This window comes from Acanthaster planci, linkage group LG06 (assembly GCF_054643075.1).
Source record: "Acanthaster planci isolate LZ-2023a linkage group LG06, COTS_SCS, whole genome shotgun sequence".
NCBI classification, from domain to species: domain Eukaryota; kingdom Metazoa; phylum Echinodermata; class Asteroidea; order Valvatida; family Acanthasteridae; genus Acanthaster; species Acanthaster planci.
Window position 1 is genome coordinate 14249514 of NC_141782.1, and position 22340 is coordinate 14271853.

Genomic DNA, 22340 nt, shown 5'->3' on the forward strand with positions numbered 1-22340 from the left:
CCCCCGCCTAATCATATATTCACTACAGTTGTGCTATAGGAGAGGTTGCAACATGGGGGAGGCGATAAGTATCCCAATGCCAGTGTCCCAGACGACACACGTGTTTTGACTCATCAAACTTTACCGGGAGGAGGAAATAAGGAATGCGCCCTCTACTGGCTTGATATGACCATGCTCTGCGCTCACGTACGCCATTTTGACAAGAAGACCGCACTTTTTTTACCGGCAAGTACGTACGCAAGGTTTTTTTCGGTGGTGTGTCTTAAATTGTTCCATTTTAACATTTCATACTTAGGTTTTTGATTCTTTAGAGTATTTTGCAATTAGATTTTGCCGTAATTTGTTTCATGAAGTGGTTCTTGATACAAATTTTTTTCAGGTTAATTGGCACTGTAATGTCAATTCAGAATAGCGCATGATTAGGTTCAGTTTCCGGACAAACTTCATACATGCAGCAGTGCGACAGATTCATGACCGGTTATCTTCAGGGCATTTTTTTTACTACGAGTCTAGCCATCATTTTGGTTAGTTATTTAGGCTTTATTTTTCTTTTCTGTAAGCGTACATGGCGTGGGTGTAAGCCCGAATAAAATAATGTTTTTTGTTTTGCTTTTTTTTATCCTCCTGTATGTAAGGCCTAGGCCGTAGCATTATAGGCTCAATGCCATAGCCGTTAGGCCCTAAACGAACATGGCCAATGGGCCTGCTTGCTCCTTTTTCATCTTCCCTCATCATCACGTCCTTGGGTCTGTCAATTATGTCATGACTTTTTTCCCTAAATGTACTTACATGTACATGTAGGCTATGTCCTTTACTATATTTTCCAGGTATGTATTTTACTGCATAATTTCTACCTACATGTATTTGTCTTGACTTTTTTCTTACTGCCATACACAAACTATCAACACACGAAGACAACTCATTCAAAGCTCTGAATCTTATTTCACAAACTGCTGTCGGATATAATACTGCAACATCATATTTATCTATCTTCTAAAGTTCAGCCATGGCCGTCAACATGCTGAGGATAACAAGCAGGCGCTTTGCTGCCTCTGCCTGTGTGCGATCGACCTCCACGTTGCCCTATGCCGATCGCCTAGACTACCCGGCCCCGCCCTGCCGTTTTGTCCCGGAGGCAGACCTGTCGTCGGACATGCAGGCGCTGAAGGCAAAGGAGCAAGGGGACTGGAAGAGCCTGACTCTGGATGAGAAGAAAGCCTGTGAGTTTCATTGACCTTAACCCTTCACATTTTTGATGGGAAAATCCTCTGCTGTGAAAGAAACCAGTAACATGGTCTTAGCAATCGCACTTATGAAATTAGGGTCGTCACGTCTCTAGTTAAGTGAAAGTTGGCTGGCTCTATCTCTCTGTATCCTTTCAGTTTTTTCCAAACTCCTGGTAGAATTTGAAAGCTTTTGGAGGTTCAGGGGTGAAGAATGTTGATCTCTCTTACATGCATACATGTATGGCTTAACATTTGGATGTCTTGGATTTCCCTTGAGATCCTACAAGGTGCATGTGCTGCAACATTGCATACTGTGCATTCCACATACCGAAGGTAAAGTACATTGCAATTGCAATGAAATTGCTGGTAACAGGAAATTCTTCTCCCTCTTTCTCTCCTCCCATGGAATTCTTTTTTGTGTTACAAAATTTGGTAACAATTTTCCACAGCGGGGAAAATATTTTCATGCCTCTTCACACATGCACACATATATATGGGAAAACATTTTATTGTCATTTCAGACGAGTGGGAAACATTTTCACATCTCTTCATACAAGTTGGAAAGCATTTTCTTACCTTTTCACACAAGTGGGATAATATTTTCACGCCTTGTGAAATGTGAAAGTAAGCGTGAATTCACAAAATTCCCCGTTCCTATTCACTGTCTTAACTTTCAATTGCAATTTCCTGTACTTTAGCCAGTGTACTTGCAGCTGAATCTGGTGGTTGGCCAATTCAAAATAATTGCAGAGTCACAGCTAATCTTGAGAGTTCTTTCGGTTTTATGTTTTCCCACAGTATACAGACTAAGTTTTGACAAGAGTTACTCGGAGATGCGAGCCCCTACAAGTGAATGGAAGTACGTCATTGGTGGTGTCTTTGGGCTGCTTGCCATCTCCATTTTCTTTTACGGTCTACAGAAGAAATTTGGTAAGATTGATTGATTGCTTGGTGAGCCTCCCTAAAGCTAGGTTTTCGTTATTGACATAAAAGATGGGTACAGAATCAGTGGACACTTGCTGGCAATATGCAGTACATGCTGGCTGGCGTGACTAGCGTACAGCAATGTCCTTCCGGATTCAGTACTGCGCAGCTGACCCATTTTCTCGTCACGACTGAGAAATGAAACCCCTCCCTTTTTGTTTCCTCTTCTAAATGCAGTTGCCCCGCCCCTGCCTCGCACCATGACCAAAGAATGGCAGCAGGAACAGATGAAGTACAACATTGCCATTCGCAATAACCCTGTCACGGGCCTTGCGTCCAAATGGGACTACGAGAAGAACGACTGGAAGAAGTGATGACAGGGAAAAAGCATACTTAATGCTCGAGGTTTAAACTTAGGTACAATTCCTGTCCACAAACGGATGGATTTTATGTAGCGCAGCCTGGTTGTAATGTGTTCGATATTAGAAGAGATTTCAAATTCATCATTTTAAGAGAATATGAAAGTAATTTTCAGGGGTTTCATTTCTACAGAAACCACCAAATTTTACTGTCATGGCAACACGAAGGTAAATTAGCAGGAAAACAGTATTTAGGAATTACATATTATGAATTGTACGTTCACTCAGTTTGGATATCAAACTACACATGCAGAAGTTCAAATTCCAAGTTTCAAGGTGTTTTCTTTCTAAAAATAAAGGTTTTTCCTAAAACACATTTAAGTTGGCTTCTCAGGATATCTTTGTCATCCCATGAAGTTCACTGCATTTCACTGTTTATGAGTTTCTTTCTTGGGTAAAAATGCAATGTTGGATAATTTGGCTCTTTCATGTGTCTATTGACATCTCAGTGCTAAATTCTGGCAAGTGTTTAGGTTGCACTCGGCATACAGAATGGCCTGTGGATAATTAATGTCAAGTAGAAACAGCCACCTGACACGTTTTCTTAAATTCCAGTGACAGTGGTGACAAATTGTGTCGCCACTTGGCTCCAATATGGTAATTCCTCCAACCTTTTCATTAAAAAACAAGATGCATGCTTAACTTTCTGAACCAGGATATGCACAGTGTTAAAACTTTTAGATGTGGTTTTAAGAAATCAGTAATATTTCCGTATGCAGTGTTCTAATAAACAATGAAAGGTTTCAGTTGTATTTAATCTAGCCTGTTAGTGTTAAATTTTTCTTTCTTTGATGTTTTCAGTCATTGGAAAATAAGCAGCTTTGGCCAGGGATTAAATGTTTTATAGGACATGTTAAATTTTATCCTGCACATTCAGTTGAGAAAAAAAAATGTAATTTTAATCAATTTGTGCCCATATCTTGCAGTATTGCAGTTGATTGGCTACAGCATAGATGGAAATACCCTCTGAAAAATAAATGAGCCAGTTCGGTATCCCAACAACGCATACTCAAAATGAAGGGTGTCGGAGGTCATTCGGAGACACATACGAGGTTGCCTCTCAGCTCTGCAAATGCTTAGCTCCCGAATGACCTTACTCTTGTGAAATAATGAACTGGCTTCTTAGAGGACTTTGGAACACTGCTCCAAGCACATATGTAAATTACTCACATCCAAACTCTGGATTCCTCTATGATGAGATTTGTGTTTTATTGAAAAGGTCTTCTTTGTATTATGTAACTTTACAAAGTTAGACAGAAAAGAGTACATCTCAGAGACAAAGTGCATTCATCACTCTGCATTCCTGACATAAAAGTTGGACAGAAAAAAATTACAGGTCTGATGCTTACCACATGCATCTTTGGAGTAACATCTTTCATATTTCATGCATCCTCCGTGGCAAAATCCAGAATTTTTATTCCCTGAACTGCAAGTTCTTTTCTTGAATCTATTAACAAGTTTTAATACCAGGGGTGTGAGTAGCCACTTGAAATTAAAGCTGAAAACAGTTAGAAAAGCTGAAATGTAAACGTTTCCATGCTTTGGTACAGTACAAACAGGCTGAAAATCAGGGTCAAAATCTAAACAAAAAGCTTAAATCAGCTAAAAAGTGGAATTCTCACACTCCTGTAATACTTGTATAGTCTAAAAAAGAGGCACCCAGATAGTCTACATGTACAAGTATGTACATATTTACAAACTAGAAATAATTATGTGGCAAATGATTCCCTTTGCGTTCAAACTTTCAAACAGGGTTTTAAAACCAAGGAGAAAAGGAAGACAAGACCATTCCTCAAAATACTCGCCCAAAATACGGAATGGATAAAAAATGTGCACCCCATATTTTGACAAACTACAAAACTGCAAAGTAGAGCCCCAAATCCATAATGTCATGTAGAAAGAACCTGCAACTGTTTGACATCACAAGGCTGCATTTTTGCCTGCTTGGTACATGTAGGTCGAAAAGCTAATGTGCTCCAGTAGACTGAGGCATTTTGAGCTGAGGTGTATCCCATTGGTGGGGAGGGGGAAGAAGGCAAGGTGCCCCTCCTGGAGACATGTTGCCAATATTTTTTCTCGTTTTAGGCATTGAAATGTGGCAGTATTTTATAAACAGCAATACCCCTGGGGGGAGGGTTAGGATTCCTTCAGGAATGAATTGGACAGTTGTTATTGGGTAAAAAATTTAATTTTGCCCCATTCCCAGACCCAAGGCCTGGATATGCCACTGATTTTAAGAAAAAGCCCTCTGTGAACCTTTGCCATCCTTGATGCTGTTTTAGACTCTGCATATACCACGCTTCTGACAGACGGCAGCTCTGTACATGCACAGTTGCAGAGGAATCAACACCATTCAACATGGATGGTGTATCAAGCTTGTCAAGGATCAAATGGCTGTTTGTCAAGAGTGTCTTAGATTGGGAGCCACTGCTGGGTCGGTATGTCCAGCATTACGTCCATGTCTGGTGTGCACCTGCAATGAAGAATGAGAATATTTATTTCCATCCAACAGTGTATTAAGTGCCAATTATAGGATCATTATGAGTGACAATGAGGAAGACAATGAAAACAGGTTCAGTTTTAGTGATGTGGACAAATATCTTGGAAAAATATCAGGAGTGCACAGTCCTACACAGAAGTGCTTGCAGTCTAGCGAGGACTACTTTCAGAATATCACAAGTCACCAGAGTCACTTTTGAGTTAAAGGCCTTCAAAAGAATCTTGCAGAATACAAGTCACTAGGATGACTTTGTTCACCCTTCAAATGTCAATTTCCATCAGGATACCAAACTGAGTTACACATCGAACGGTAAAGCTTCGTTCGCTCTTTCTATTGAAACCAAATTACTGAAGACAAAAAAATGACTTTATGACTCATTTTGTGGGATCTGGATACATTTTAAGCCTTGGTTAAAGAACAGGAATACTTGAGCTCTTACTTGGGTATTTCATTGAACAGATGAGGGAACATGACCCGTCTGGTGTTGGTCTTGGGGTCTGCCCTCAGCTGTGACACCTCCTCAGTGAGGTCCCCAATGGTAGCTTCTAACTCTTCTAGTAGTTTGTGGTGCCCCTCAATCTCCTGTTGACCGAAATGAGACGAAACACAGAGTCGTGGACAATAACGCACTGAGCGAGATGGTGCTTGTACACGACATCTCCTGGGCCAAATAAGGGGCTCCATAAGGACAAGAATTATAAAACAGGTATTGCACGAAAGTGTACCTTCAATAAAAACTGAAATCCTCTCCTACCAAAAACTGAATCCCAACAATGCCACTCATGTCTAATTGTCAGTGATTACTGACTTATAGTTTTGAAGCTAAACAAGACAGAAGGCCAAAACTGTTTTTTTGACAGCAAACCCTAAGCATGGATACATGCATTTCTCCATTCAGTTTCCCAAACTACAGTCCTTTCAAATTTTCAAAGCAAATTTTTCAGGAGTGTCTCACTTTCAATCAGAGACCTCCCACTGTTTCCATAAATCTTCCAAAATCAGGTCATCCAAATACGGTGCACTTGTCGAAAAGGTCTACCTCCCTCAAAATTTCCAAGTAAGCTTTGATAGGGCCCTACTGATTCTGAAGGACTGACCTTTCTCATAACAATATTTTGCATGGCCATCTCCTTGAGGCTGTCGTGCATGGAATCAATAGCATTGTCTGTCACCGTTTCCTTGATGGCATGAAGTCTCTCCTCGCTGTCTTGATGGTACTTCTCCTTCTCGATGGCTGTTATACTGCTTAGGTCATTGATTTCAGCCTGCATAAGGCAAAACATAACATTGGCTTTCCAGTTTAGTCACTGATGAGGCAATATGTAACTGACACAAGGTACATTAAACGTATTGAACAACAATCTTCAGTGCATCTATCTTTGGTTTCTGTTTTTCAAACTCCACCTATAAAAGGTGACAACAATTCTTATAAAAACCAGTACAGTCCCTGTCACGTTGCCGAAATTTATTTATCAAATATTAATTTACTCCCTGAATATCACTGATTTTCTCAAAGTAGAGTGTGACTCTAACATTAATAGTGTGAATTCGGCAGTGCTTCCTACTTTTTTTCAGCTGCAAAAGTACAGACACAGATACATGTAGATCCCAACAATTCCAATTTTTGGAATCAATTAATTTCAAATAAAACGCACTTGAATTTGTTGGACAGAAAGATGCTGAAAACACTTCACTGTCATCAACTGAACATGAGCAAATCCTCTGGTTGATGCTTGTCAGTGTAATAGTCGAGTCTATCACAAAACCCCTAACCCACAAAGCAGGGTGAACCGACATAGGAATGCTTTTGTCACAGTTTAGATAGAATAGCTTGCCTTAGCTTAAGGCTGGATGACTTGTGCATAAGGCCTACATGTACTTGTGATGGGCTATAAACTTGCAACTGACTTGCAGCCAAAGGCCAATCCAGAACCATTTTTCTTAGGGGGGGAGGTTAGAATGTTTTTCAAGGCGCCAAGGGGAATTGCCTTGTGTAACCTTTTATGGTCTTTCTGAAATTTGAAGCCATTTATGGGGGCTTTTTATATTTATACTCTGGGAGGAAAGAGAATAAAATGTCCCCAATCGTCTTTCTCTCACTGCATTTTAAACGCTACCAAAAAACTGCTCTGACATCATGGACACACTGCCCCTCCCCATCCATCTGTGCTTACCACACTTACACGGATTAGCAGGGACTTGTGATAGACTGGACTATGACAAAGACACTCATCCTGTCAGCACTCAGCCTGAGAGTGGGTCAGCCAACTGAATCCTTGCTCGATCTTACCTCATACTCACTGGACAGGTACTGAATCTGCCTCTGCAGCTCAGCTATCTTCATGGCCCGCACAGGGTACTCTTTGTCCTTGTAGCTCATCAGCACGGACAGCTCTGTCTTTCGCTCTCGCAGCTTGTCGTCCAGGGCCTGGCCTTGCCTTTCCAGTGCTGCGGTTGGATAAGAGGTGTTGGAAAGTGGACATTAAACCCTTAATTCCTGATGTTTTCAAAAGGAACCTTCCAGCATCCTCCACAATCCTGCACTGTGCAGGAAACCAGAGGTACAGAGTTTCGACTTTTAAAGGGATGTTACGCCCATGGGCTCTACAAGGGGGAAGGGCAAAGTTAGCACTGGCCCCTGGGGAAAAAACAAATTGAAAAATAACAGAGGAAAAAAAGGGGGAACGGAGAAAGAAATGATGAAAGGAGATGACAGGGAATAAAACTCACCAATTTGCTTGAAAGAAAAAGAAATCAGAACTGGCTCCTTCTCAATATTAATTACTTATCAGGTTTTAAAGTCCACCCAGGAATTCCCCTCCCAAACTAAAAATACGGTTTGCACCCCTCCCCCAATGTAGAGTAACACCAATCAAGCTACACCTTCCTCAATCCTTCAAAAGTATTTCCGAACCTCATATGGTGAATTTTGAAGGAACTGAGAAGGGAAGGGTTAAAATATGTTTAGCAGGACAGTGGGCTGAGAGTGCGCAAAATAATCCTTTGGAATCAGCACCTTTGTTTCAGCTAGGAGTACTCACAGCAAGAGTAGGGTCTATTACAAGCCCAACCACCAGCCCAGTCAACAAGCAACAGGGGAGACAACATAAGTGGACAATGGCAAAGGAATTCTTGTAATGAGTTATTTATTTTATAATTATTTTCCCCAGCGATTTTACCTTCAACTTCCTTCAACACTTTTGCTTTGGCTTCTTCGTACGCTTTTCTTGCAAGAGCTTTCTCGGTTTCAAACTTTGAAGTCAGTGTTGAAACAGCTCCCTAAAAAAATAGATAACCAATTAGTTTTTTCGATATGGAGTACAAAATTTGGAAACTTCTGCTTTACTAGAAGAACATAATCAAAACACTATTGATATCCAGAAAATGGTTCTTAAACCAAATTGGTTGGAAAGTTGAGGCTCCATGCATGTGAATGGTCAAGCTCAAGGATAAATTTCCATATTTTTGTAAATTTTAACTAGAAAACTTACCCGAAATCTCTCATACTTTCTTAGTAATGATTTCACTTCATTGTGCTGAAAAATAAAAAATCAGAAGTGAAAATCAGAAACCCTCAAAATAAACTGAAACTGAAGTCATTTTAAAATTTTGTCATACAAACACACCCACACACTAACTAGTCAAATAAAACCTGCCCCTCTAAGTATTTGCACTTACTGCACTGTTTCAGATATTCATCTTGAAAAGTTGTTGCTAAAACTAAGTGTTATCCACTAGCACTTCCAATACCAGAGAGAACTGAAGTACTTCAGCTTTGAACTATTAGGACCAGAATTGATTTAAAATGCACAGAGCAATGTTTGATATTTAAAGCACACCAAAATTTGGTAAAAGTCAGAACACGTTGAGTTATGCTGAGGCAATCTCTTCAAGCAGCAAGTCTTACTTTTCCTTATACATTGTACATACAAGCAGATAGTGTTCAGAAGTTAACAGTTCCCTGTCACAAATTTCTTGTCACGTTACTCTTAACCATGATCAAGCAGATTTGAAATCTCAAATTTAAATTAACTGTACATGGGCTGCACTTTGAACTGACTTACTACTTCCTTCTCTTTGCCTTCAATTTCTTCTCGCAGCTTTGTATTCTCTTCAAGACTGGAAGTGGTTTGTTAAGAAATGTAATTGCTTTAGAAAGTGGGTGGCTATGTACCCTTCTTACGCTTTGTACCAATGATGACATTGCAAGTACTGAATGTGACTTTGGATATAAATCATAGCCCCACAACATGTTTTTGTTTTATGCATTCTGACTGCTGACTCGTACTAGATACTAAAAACTGATCAATTAAGAGTATAACATTATGGTGGCAGATCATGTAGAGGGAAGAGTTTAAATCTCACTCAAGTATGTATCAACCATGGTACAGACAGAAAACGTCAGCCTACACTTGGTCAACTATTTGACTCATCGCAGATGATTTGGAGTCCAGGTGATTTGTTCTGTAGATTCTCTGATCACAAGAGGTGAAACAAAAATCTTTAATATATGTCATTTACGCACTGAAAATATTCATTTCAGCATAGTCATGTTTACCATACTCTCTTTGAGAAATTCCACCTTTTAAAACTTCAAAACAACACGCAGTTAAGCGTCAAAGGATACAGTGTTTCTTGTCTGGCCTTGTAGTTGGCCAATGCTTTCCTCCGTGACTTGATGAGCAGTTCCAGGACCTTGTTCTCTCGCTGTCTTTCTTTCAAGCTTTCATCCTCCTCCTCAGCAGGGGTGGTTCGGCTCTTGGACTTGTGATGGTGGGCACAGGCAGGGCCCCTGTAATGGTGAAACTGCTTGGCTGAGGACTCGTGGGGTTGTGGTCCTACCACAGGAGCTTTGAGAATAGAAAGAAAAACTGACTTTCCATTTCCAATTATATACTTTTAGAAGTGCTGAAAAAACAGGAATTTTTACGGGAGACCAAGGAGTCCAGTATGGCCTGACAAGCCTTAGTCTACATGTCAGCCTGGGTGGGATTCAAACCCGGGTATCACAGAAATGGCTGGTGAGGAAAGTGCCATTGCATCATCCACCTGCGCCAAATAATGATAATACGGAATTAACTTTGCGTGCCATAGACTAATTCAGAGCTATATGAACCCAGAATTTTCCCAGCAAGGGAGGCTTCTTGTGTGGTAACTACACTTTGCTGGTTCAAAAACAACTATGAGATGCATGTGGTATGGTCTTATTGCTACCAACAAAATGATGACAGCAACATGGTTCCTTTCAATTTATGTGGGGGGGGGGAGTTCTGTTCAGGGCAGACTGGCCAAGAAAATTTGATAATGTACATTGTGCATCGTAATGGCTTCTCATTCTGGTTTTTCCATATAAATCTATTAATACACCAACCAGAATGGAATATAATTTATCCCATTGTCTGCACACCCCCACTTTCACTGGATGAAATTAATCACAATGGTGCCAATCATGAGAAGTACATGTACATTTAATAGGCTCGTTACAGATAGTTTATTTCTCAGTGACCAGCAGTGTTGTTTGAAATTGATTTTCATTTGCTTGTGTAAACAGAGGGATACAGCTTTATCCTTTAAGGAATTCTTTTTAGTGATCACCAGAAAAGTATTTTCTACACCATGCAGCTTTTACACACTACACATTTGTGGTTTGGCTGGTATATGCACAGTGCACTGGAGTTGCTAGTAAGATATTTCTGGGAAAACTACAAATACATGTGCTATACTACTGACATGATCCGGCCAGGGCACTTTCATCAGTTAACCTCCGACTCTCTCTTCCTTTTCCGGCACTCTTGGCAATGCGTCTCGTACGACGCTCCCACTGGTCATAGTCTGTTGGGGCCAGTCCAAGGTTGACCAGGGATTTCTGGAGATCTGATGGTTGAACCCCCTGACTAGCCATCAGCCGCTTCAGAAAAACCTGTTCAACAGAGAAAAACTTGAATTTTAATCCTGCATTGAAAATAGCCCCTCTGTCTATACAGAATACTAGGCTGCAGTTTAAGTTCTCTAGCCCGGGATGACTCAACCAAATAAGATCAACTTTTCCCAATGAATAACGTATCTTAAATTTTTCCTATTTTTCAACATAGGCCTAGGCCTAGTACTACCGGTATATATTTAAAATGACAGCGCAACAAGACTGTTGTTAAATTTTACCTTGATTCCCTATCCCTAATCAATTGAATAGGCCTAAAGCATTATTTTTTAAGAGGACATGAACACTGGCGAAGTGGCGGTTTAGGCCTACACCGGGCGGGCAGACTATTCACGAAGGACGGTCCCACTTGGCAGGCCACAACAGTCACGACAATTGCCCGTCGAAAACATGATCGCCTCAATCGACTTCGCTAAGTCCGGGCCGTCGGTAAGGACGCACGATTGAGAAATAACAGTGGTTTGACCTTTGACACCAGTCACGACAGTACAGTGCGCCCTCTTTTCTGTGTTGGGTCTTCACTGTCAATTCCCCGGTAAAGTTAGTGCTCCGGCAGTTTTCTTTTCAAACATAGTTTTTCTTGAAAGGAAATTTCTCAAACAGTGACGTTTGAATGTAAATGAAGTTAATCATAATATTAATTATGGCTAATGTGGAATAAAAAACGCTGTGAGGCTAAATCTTACAATTTTGTCTGCGTCGGAAATCCTCAATACTGACGCATGCGAATGTTATGGGGAACGTATTCATATAACATGTAATGACTATTGTACTATACCACGCTCTATGTTTACACCACGTTGAATTTGAGCTACATAGTACATATGTACACGCATGTGAAGCCAAACCATGGTTCACAACCATGCACTATGCATCATGCATGACATGTATGATGCTCAAGCAACCATAAAAAAATCACGTGTGAACAGGTGAAATTAGGCTCCTGTAGCATTCAGCCTTTCAGGCTTTATTTTCCTGGAAAAAAAAAACAAAACCTCCCTGTCCATAGTTTCGACCCAGGATTCGCACCCACACCCCACCTACATTGTATCACAAATCATTATGCTGTATACGCTTGACTACTGCAATTAACACAAGTTGGCGGTGTTAGTACTGTTGATATACTGGTGAACGGCTGCAACGTACCGGTGAGTCTAATACACTGTACATTGGACATGCGCAGTACAAACACATCCACCGTGGTTTGGCTTCATACGTGTGATTGCATATAGCCTAGGTAAAGGTGGGGGTATTCGACCGCATAGGAAAAGTAAGAAATTTGACCAGCTGTGTAGTTTTTGAATGCAGTTGGTCGAATTTTCCTCCTGGTCGAAAATTCCTGCACTCACCCTATATATCGAATTTTTGTGTGCACTTGAGTGCCACTAATGTCTCAAATGTTGCACAAAGGACATAGGCCCACTTTTTTTAACGTTATTTATTGGTATGTTTCTGGCAGAATATAGAGTTAACATCACTCTTATATATGGACACCACATGATACTTTCACATCTAACATCGAAGTCATGTTGGTTACCATGGTCACTATTTTGCAGGCTTCAATCAAGGAGGGAATAGGCCAAGTATATGGAGCCTAGAGGATTCCCTCTTCTCTCCAGTTTTATCTTTTCCAGTTTGCAATGTACATGTACACGTTCAATGCATCTATTTTGGGGAGGGTCCTTTGGCTTATTCAGTCATGCCATGGAGGATACCAACCATGATGTTTTTACACGGTCTCAATCATGTCAACTTCTTGCATGTCTTGTGTTCAAGATACAATGTATACACGTACATGTAGGCCTGTATGTACGTGTACATGTATGTAAAAGCCTATATTTCTGAGGTGTTTGTGGGGTAGAGGCATACAAATAATGTAGATAATAAGTATTTAATGTAATGGGACTTGATTAAGGTTTGTTGAGGGTTATCTTAAGTATTTGTATAAAACAGTAATTGTTCCATTAGACATTGTCAGTGTTCAAAAAGATTATTTTGTTAATGTTAAGTGCATCGTGGTACATGAACATGTAGAACTCTGCATCTCTCAGATCCATCAGCACTATCACTGCACAAGCACCCCTCAAACTATACTGCACATATCCTTCATTTTGACACTCACCCTTGCAGTTCCCATACTAATCATCTCCATCATCACCTGGCATATCAAATGATCGAATAGAACCTAAAAGTAAAAGGTCGTGTAGCGAACATCTGGAACCCCTCAAACTATACTGCACATATCCTTTATTTTGTCACTCATGCTCGCAGTTCCCATACTAACCATCCCTATATCCACCTGGCACCTAAAGGAATGGAGCCTATAAGTAAAAGGTCATACAGCGAGCTTCTTGAACCCTTGCAAAGTCCCACCTGGGGGATTTTACATATACATGGGACCACCCACTCATGTTCTGTAGTTTTTGGAAGAATGTGTGTTTAACCGAAACCACCCAAAGAAAAAATCATGTCAAAATTATCTTCGTGTTTCTCTTGTAAAAAAATGTGGAAAAGTCATCTGGCAATTGGTAAGAAAGGAATTTTGTTTATGACCTTTCACTTCTGACTCTATCGTTCCTCCTTCTTCATGTCCATGCATATTCATTTTTACTTATGTAAGATCAAATGTGTATAACGTAAAGATTTAACAATCTGCAGTAATGGAGTTGATGCGTTCTGGATTCAGTTCGGCTGCTTCAATGTAGTCTTTGTCAGCAAAATTAACATTGCTGTTTATAACAGGTGTATGTCAAATCTTGCAGAATGCTACTTTACGTTCATTTTTTAATTTATCAAAAAACTGCTAAACTGATTCTAGTTTTCATTTACATGTAAGTTTTTACAGGGGTTATCATGTATTCAGATTTTCAGGAGTAAGAATTAAATTTTGGCACAATTTTTGTTGTTAATATTTTACAAACGCCTTTCTTCGGGAGAATTATTTTAAGAAGTAAATAAAAAATGGTGCAAATTCTAAGTTTTTACACATTGTTTTTCTTACCCAAGGTTTCCCGAAGTGCATTATCAGAAGTCGCCATCAGGCTTTATTAATGGCTAGTAAAGCAACGTATTACAGAAATCGCTTAAAAAGGAAAGACCCCGAAAAATATGCAGACTATCCGCAAAAGCAAGCTGTAGCTGCTAAAGGCAGAAGAGACCAACTTAGAAAAGAGCTTTCAGAGAGAAAGCCCTCCATAAAGTCTCTTACCTTGAAGGAACGACAACTTGAACAAAATAGGCTCCGACAACAAAGATATATGGAAAGAAAAAAGGAGGCAAGCAAAGATGACAAGTGTGGCTTGACGGTTAAGTTGGTTTTGAAACCCCCAAAACTCACCCAAAGTACCAGAAGCGCAAGTTCGGCGCAGTCAAGCATCGCAACATGGTCGTCACGGGAAGCTAAGAGGGCCTACTGGCGGGAAAGAAAACAAGCAGAAAGAAAGAGACTACGGGAAAGCTGCCCACAGAAATTAAGACAGATTCAAGGAAAGGACCGCGAACGAAAAAGACAGCAAAGGGCCAATGTAAAACAAACCAAAGAAACAATAAGGTCACCGGGATACAAAACAAGGAACTGTACATCAAAAGTAAAAAGGGTACTGCAACCCAAAAGCCCTAACAAGTTGGCCTCTGTTGTTTCCCCTTCAATCAAAAATGCATCTCCTCAAAAAACTTAACAACGAAGACATAGGGAGTGACAGGAAGAGTGGCATTCCGTCTGAAGGTTCGAGAAATTACTGAGAGAATTGAGTGCCAAAGGAGTGGAAGAGAAACCCTGAAACGTTTTGCGTGTACATCTATCAAGAATGCAAAGAAAGTGCAAATCAGTAAGCAGTTCCTATTAAGTCAGGGGACTGCCCGAAGAGCACAAAATCTTAGGGACCGCCATGCAGCAGGCCGTGGGAGAATGAGACTGAAATTGCGGCAACGAGTCAAGGAATTCCACCTTCGAAATGACATCTCATATCCTTCACCTTTGAAGAGATTCATTGTTAAGTATGGTCCAGGTTGACATATGCAGATGCCACTTGGAGAAGCACATAAGATGTTTGAATCAGAGAATCCCAGCGGCAAAGTGAGCTATTGGAAGTTCACGTTCCTGAGACCGAAAAATTTGCATCTCCTATCGAAAGTCCATCACGATGTTTGCGGTTGTGTGTATTGCGTAAATATCAAGTACAAAATCCTTGCGATCAACTGTGCAATCGACGCAATAAAACTTACCACTGTGAAGACGATGCCTGATGAATTTTCATTTGTTAACAGTCTGCTTTGTCCAACATCAGATACCCAGCAGTTCCAGGACAGCAAGTGTAGTATGGGCACCTGCACCCAATGCGGCAGTTACGGTGATCACATAGGTAACATGTACACAGATGTCGTTGACGCATCATGTGCACTGCACACGTGGCTCCATTGGGAAAAGGAAGAAAAAATAAGTGAGACATTAACTGGAAAGATTCACCCCGTTTTGAAGACAAAGCACGGTCCTATGAAAGTTCTAATTTAAGAACTGGTCAGAGATGTTGAACAACCTGTGCACGGCATTTCATTTGTGAAGCACCTGTTTACAGCAAGATGGCAACACATGCAGTTCGCATATGTGAAAGACAACTTACCAAAAAACTGGAGTCTCATGATAATGGACTCTAGTAAAAACCGCAGAATTTTCTATCAAGATGAGATCAAATCTCCCCACTACTGCCAAACTCAAGTCACAATTCACCCAGTCATCATGTACTATAACAACCGCAATACTCTTGTGAGAGATTCGCTAATATTCCTCACTGACGACATAGTTCACGACTACCACACCATTCAACTCTTTCTGAAGCTTGCCTCTCACCATCTCTCTAAGCAGATAAAGACAACGCGCGAGGTGATCTGGTTTGAAGGTTGTCAAAGCCAGTACAAAGGTAGAGGAACGTTTGCCGACCTCAGTCTGTCTTCAAAGTCCCGAGAACTTAACTACTTTGGTGCAGAGTATATAGAAGGTGAAGGAGACCGGGAGATTGCTGTGGTGAACAAAGCTGTCGATCAAGCAATTCTCGGGAGGAAAGTCGTCATCAATTCTGCCCAAGAATTATGGCAGTGGTGCTCTGATAATCTAGCAACTGATACAGCTTGTTCAAAGAGGCGATTTGTATATGTAGCTCCCACTGAAATCCAGCGAGATCGACCCCTGACTGAGATAGCCACAGTGAAGGGCTGGCGAGGTTTTCACCAGCTTCAAGTTGCAGGTCCCTATAAACTGTTGACAAGGCGACTGTCATGCTTTTGCCCTTCATGCCTCATTGGCCAAGAGCAGACATGCTTCAATGCAGAACACACAGGCAGAAACTTCCAACAGAAGTGTCTGCAACTAAGAAGAAAACACCAAACTGTGACTGGTAAATACACCTTACATGGTGGAATGCTTTAAAGCAGGTTGCAAATTTAACAGCAGAATTTCACAATTAAAATTATTGCTAAATAACTAAAACGAGCCTTATATCCTATCATACCTTTGGCCTGCAGTTGCAGTTTTCTTTTTTTCTTCTTCAGATGTGTTGCAGATAGTGAAGACTGAGGACTGCGCACCCAGCAAACTGTCAGCTGTACAGGCACTCCTGTTCTTACGGGTGCATCGTGTTTGTGTATTACATTATGTAAATCATAAAATATTTGGACACTGGCGCATATTAAGAAATAAATGTAAATTTTCCCAATCAACTTGTACTTCTTTTGTGTGTGCTGTGATCAATAAACAGATTATCGCCATAAGTTGAAGAAAATCCGAGTTGGTGACTTCATTGTAGTTTAACATCATAGAGACCGTGAAATTTGCGACTAGCATTTGGCAAAGGTAAAATTTGTATACAATTTAATATACTTTAATATACTGAATACGTGGTTGTGCAGTTTGGGCATTATCAGCGTCCATTCTCCCGAGTTGGTCTTAAGTGAAGGATTAAGACTGGCCAAACAAAGATTTATTCTCATACAGAATGTACCCTTTATGTTACAAGGTCAAAACAAGTCAAAAAAATTAGAATTTCGAAAAATTCTGACCAACAATTTTCCAAAGTTTTCCAACAAGCCCTTGTCAATTTATGGTATGCTCCAGTCATGTGTGGCCAACTAGCCATAAACATTCATCTTCTTTTTTTCGAACAGTTCTCTAGCTATCCTATGATATGTGCCTTACTTAGCCGGTTCTAAATCCGTTAAGACCGGCCATGTGACAGGCTCTCATCTCAACCAATACGAATGGCTAAACTATCTCCTAGGTATAAATTTACAAAAATTTGCATTTTAATCAGTGCGTTATTTTGAGTCTGAAATCTCACTTTTGTAATTACAGACCTGTGTTGACTGTTGAAAATGACCCCATGCGTTCGTCATACCACAGGAAGTCTTTGCCATTTTCCAGTGTTGCCAGACACAGACGAAGAATCCTGGCCAAACAAAAGTGACTATCCGCTACGTAGAACTGACGGCGTCACGGGCAGTTTCATCAAGTCGAGTCTCTGGTGCAATGTCATCAGTGAACATTCAGGTTCTCAACACATTTTCTAGCAAAGCTAAATGACGTACCAAATGGTAGCTACAATCAATTTTTTTAGAATACAAACGTCACAAACGCACCTTTGTGGCTCATTTAACCTTCTTTTCAACGGCTGTTTCACTGTTTCAAAGGGTATTTTATCACCTTTTTCGGTTTTTATGCTCATGAGTATTTCCGTATTCATGAGCAAAACTATGATGTCATCTCAGGATAAGGTGGAATGTGACATTGGTTTGTACTTAAAAAAGTCCTACCATGATTTTGGTAGATTTTCCTGGGCTTAATCTCTCCTCTGCTGATTCATTTTTGTGTGTGCATAGCAATAAGAAATCATCAATCCTTCTCTTCTGGGTTCACAATTTGAACAGAAACACTTTTGCACTGAAACATGTCTGGCTTAGATGACTTCACAGCAACAGTGCCCTCAGTTGCCCAGGAAAGCATGGATGATTTTGTTTAAAAGCATGCACTTTCCAAACCATTTAACCAAATAGGGAAGTAAGAGTTTTCATTCATTGAATAGGAATGCAAAGTAGAAGAAAAATTGTGTTTAAGAAAAATTCATTACTGCTGCACTTTAAGGCTGACAGCTGGAGTATTGAATCCTGTGAAAATTACATGTACATGTATTCAGAAGTTCTGTTCAAACCACTACCTTTAAAATGAGTTTCTGCATGGTTTCTCCTGAGGTTTTCTGTACATGTGTCATATTAGTCAGGGTTATGAGATGTACAATTTTCTATTAGTGCTTTAAAGTTGTCAGAACAAAACCTTTCCACCAATTTTCTGTGTTTGATTCATACTTTATCCCGAAGTCTTGTGTTATTAGTCGAATTATTGAATGTATGTATTCCTTTGAAATTAAACTACAGTGTATTTTGAAAGAATCACAATGTACGTTGTATTTTGGTGAAGCCTTCAGTATGTCTTCTTTCCGGTTTGCATGTTAGATATTCTACTGCTTCAGTCCAACAGTGCTGCTACGCTGGCCTTGCCTAGATGAAAAACTAAAAAAGCCTTGACGGATCTACAATGCAGATTTAACATTCTTTTATTGCTTTGCGAAATTTAAAAGTACATAAGCATGTGCTCATTCTGTTCTCAGATTAAACATGTTAAATGTTTTTGCTGAATGATGTTTTGTGCGCCATGGATACGCCATATTATTGTTGTTTCGTCAGTTTCACCGTCATTGCTGCTGTCATTCATTGCACCAGTATCACCATCAAATCTGTACTATCTTTCGATCATGAAAGATACCGGTATGTAATATGCCAATATTGGATCCGCCATCAACCTCTAGGCCTATTGCCTTTTGTTTAACTTGTGATTGTGTTGGATTGGGAGAGTTTCGATACACGGACATCACTTGACACCCTGTGCACAAACCCAACGAGAATGGCCTGAAAAATTCCGAGTGTTACATTTATTTTCAAAGTAAATGATCTTCCCTGTCAAATTAGACCCTAATTAGGACTGTTATCCTTGTCTGATTGCTGATATTGACCTTAGCCTACCACTGTAGGGACTAGGGAAAACTTAGTACTATATTTAGGTTGAAATTCTCCTCTAAGGAGATCATAACAAGGAGGCCTTCAGCAGAGTGGAAACTTTATTGCTTTCAGGGCATATTACAATTTACATGTAGGGATGTATACTCGTACATGTAGACCTATGCTAATAGGCCTGTTCATCGCAATCTTTTAAACGTGCAAATTTTAAATTTGCGCAACTTGCTTCTGCTTGTGCTCTTTGCACAGTGTTTGTTAGGTTCCGCATATATTTTAAATCTACGCAAATACCATTGAGCGCAATCTTTGCGTGCATTTTTTGTGTCTGGAATTGTGTGATGGTTAAAGGGAGTCATAATTGTTTAGCAATTAGATTCTTGGATATAGACAAGTTCCCATTCACCCAGATGTATCTAGCTTTAGGCACCAGTCATGCTGGGTGTTAGGCTAGAATTCCAGAATCAACTAATTTAGGGGGTCGTTTCGAAGGCCTTATTTCCCTGATTTGTCAAGTATCCTACTTTTATTGCATTTTTTCTAATTCCTATTGGCTCTGAGGATGTTTATAGGTAAGTCCGAATTAAATGCCAACAGGGGAATTTAACAGCACTCACTATTCCTCGAAACTAATGAGAAAAACGGTTCGACGTGTTGCGGCCGGCCGGATGGGCATGTTTGTAACTGTGCCTCATAAGTTCATGTACGTGCCTCACTTTACATGCAGCACAACTCACGCAAAATGATGAACCAGACAATGGACCCGAGGCTTCCTTCATGGTTGATATCAATCTTTCCAGGCCCGTATGCTGAGGGGCTCGAACGACCCCCCCCCCGCCTGCTTCTGAGTTCCGCTTGGTGGTAGTCTTTTTGGTGTGTGTACTGAATATTTTAAATACACCGTAATATTTGGCATACAAGCCACGGCTTATACGTTGATTCTCAACTCATGGTGGCCACAATTCTGCATATTAATGAGTCAATCTCCAGTCTTGTACCGTCAGGAAGTTCCGGCAAATATCCACATTTCAGGTGTTTCAAAGAGTTTGAAATCAATGTATTTTTGTTAAGTTTATTTAATATTGAAAACTACAAGTCTTACATGCAACCTTTGGTTCGCGACAGACATGCAACTTTTCAATGTTGTTTTCGAAAGAACATTGTGATAGGCCTTTGTATAAAAATATGTGTTCACAGTGCCAAAAGTTCCACTTTTTGGTTTGACGAGCCCCCCCCTCTCTTGTCAGGCAACGGGCCTGCTTCCCTTACGTACAACTCTTGTCTGCGAGTCACAGTACTTTTAGTTGCAGTACTTTGACAAGCTCAAGTTAAGAACTCAAATGATTTTTATATCACGTTATATCAATTTATATCAAATGAATCATTGATTAAAATCATGATTTAAATCGCTTTCTACAAAAAAGTGAAGGATAAATATCTTTAATATTTTTATGTACTTATTATTCCGAAAAAAAGTGTCAGGCTATAGGCGTGCAGGACATTGTACGGAAACACACCCACTAAACCTGTCCTGCGAGGTCATGACGTTTTTCGTTTCCACGGTGGTAAGCAGTTAAAAAGCATTTCTGCTCGGCGCCACCAACGGTACAAACGTAGACAGTTTTTGAAACACCCGCAGAATTGGTCCATATTTTAATCGCACTATTACTATTTATTCAGAAGTCAAAGTGCTACTTTACATACATGTATATAACTTATTACTTAGATACCATGAGTATATTAAACTATATTCCCCATTTTTTCACCACCGTTGGGGTTTCTCTTTATTTTGCAAAGATAAGATGTAGCACTCTTGCAAGTTCAGACTTTTCCTTTTTTTTCTTTTGGTGGACTTTACGGTCGAGTATTGTACATGTATTATTGTACTTGTAAATTCTATGTATTGCGTTTGCTATACTATAACGACTTCTATCGCTTTCTACATTATTTCTTTCACTTATACACTTTGTGGAGAGTTACTTTCCTTTTAACCTTCTTAGAACAAGCATTAGCTAATTAAGCATACAAAACTAATACAGTGTACTGCAGAGTACTTTACTTTATACTAACTGTTCGTCTAAAGGTACATTTCAATAATTTTACATGTATAAATTTGCAGGGCAAAGTTGTGGGTGTGAACTCATATAAATCGGATCGTTTAGGGGTGACATCCTTTATGGAAAATGGAGGGTTGAACAAAATCAGAAAAGAAGGAAAGAAAGGGAGGAACGGGAAAAACAATTGTCAATTTGTTGAAAATACCTCAGAACTGACCTTGAATCTTCGATGGTTTGTCAGTTTGCTACAAATCCTGGCGAAGCCTGTTATTAGTGCTGGCTCTAAAGGGAGCCAATTTAGAAATTTTGATATGTTCTTGCTTTTAATAGGACACGCTTTTCCCCTTTCATCATCACTCCGTTATGCAAGCCAAAGCTATCAACCTTGAGTTCGAAGAACACGCACTCGGATCGGTTGGGTTTCCCCCAATCAGTTATAATTGCAGTAGTAGGGATAGGAGAGTTCTGGACCACACGCCCTTTCCTCCCCTTTCACCCACACGCGCCGGGGATTTCCACTTCACTGACCTTGAACCTTTGACCCCGGCGCACTTTTGACTAGCACCGATCGCACCAGCAATCACTCACAAACAAAAAAGGGACTTCCCGTCGACCGGAACTCGTGACCTCTACTTAAAGCATGGCTCTGTTCAAAGCAAAACACGCTATGTTTACAACCGCCTTAAATAAATGGCCTATATATAAAAATAACAATATACAAAAAAAAAAACATGTCAAGTCAAGGTGTCAGAAAAAATGATAAAAATTTTAGAGACCTACATATAAATAGAGACATGAGCAACCCACAACACCGACCTCTACTAACGAACTTTAATCGATTTAAGAAGGCGTTTTTAGAAGATTCTGTCAAGCGGTATAACATCCCATTACCGGCAATCACCCGTAAATCGCACACTAAACCCGAGCTCATTGAAGCTATACGGGCAGATCAAAAACAATTTAGGTACCTCCCGCGTCAGTCATATCGGCAGCTGTTGAAAACGGTACAAAAATATAATATTCCTTTTGCAAAGAAAGAGAAATACTTCAAACAGGACTTTATTGAAGCGATTAAAGCTTACACTCAGCCCGAGGAAATTGCGGAAGTAGACATAAGAAACGTCAGGCGCTTTCAGGGTAATTTTCGAAATTGGGAATTGATACCCCATTTCTTTGAATACGATTTGATACACTTTTTTGATTTTTACAAAACTTTAATCG

General features: G+C 40.1%; 3 protein-coding genes across 6 annotated transcripts; 2 read left to right on the forward strand and 1 right to left on the reverse strand.

Annotated features, from left to right (window-relative positions):
* The first annotated feature begins 142 nt into the window (after window positions 1–142).
* On the forward strand, window positions 143–3330 carry LOC110988390 (cytochrome c oxidase subunit 4 isoform 1, mitochondrial-like). The gene is made up of 4 exons (XM_022251840.2): window positions 143–229; window positions 1000–1220; window positions 2025–2156; window positions 2388–3330. The coding sequence occupies exons 2-4, from the start codon at window positions 1007–1009 to the stop codon at window positions 2522–2524; spliced, it is 483 nt and encodes a 160-aa protein (XP_022107532.1). The 5' UTR covers window positions 143–229; window positions 1000–1006; the 3' UTR covers window positions 2525–3330.
* A 423-nt stretch (window positions 3331–3753) lies between these two features.
* On the reverse strand, window positions 3754–11458 carry c20orf96 (chromosome 20 open reading frame 96). Its single transcript, XM_022251838.2, has 10 exons — window positions 11229–11458; window positions 10800–10989; window positions 9697–9919; window positions 9134–9188; window positions 8561–8605; window positions 8249–8348; window positions 7360–7517; window positions 6167–6334; window positions 5509–5651; window positions 3754–5042 (listed from the first exon to the last, which is right to left on the reverse strand). Exons 2-10 carry the CDS (start codon window positions 10969–10971, stop codon window positions 4982–4984), a joined length of 1125 nt encoding a protein of 374 aa, XP_022107530.2. The 5' UTR covers window positions 10972–10989; window positions 11229–11458; the 3' UTR covers window positions 3754–4981.
* Window positions 11459–14689: 3231 nt separating this feature from the next.
* Window positions 14690–18690, forward strand: LOC110988399 (uncharacterized). 4 transcript variants are annotated; one of them, XM_087137540.1, is made up of 4 exons: window positions 14690–16397; window positions 16552–16628; window positions 16758–16852; window positions 17351–18690. In XM_087137540.1, the coding sequence occupies exons 1-3, from the start codon at window positions 15596–15598 to the stop codon at window positions 16773–16775; spliced, it is 897 nt and encodes a 298-aa protein (XP_086993666.1). In that variant the 5' UTR covers window positions 14690–15595; the 3' UTR covers window positions 16776–16852; window positions 17351–18690. The 4 variants fall into 4 exon arrangements, with proteins under 4 accessions (XP_086993666.1, XP_086993667.1, XP_022107540.1 ...); XM_087137541.1 differs by having other exon boundaries at window positions 17399–18690; XM_022251848.2 differs by having other exon boundaries at window positions 16552–16852.
* The last annotated feature ends 3650 nt before the right edge of the window (window positions 18691–22340 follow it).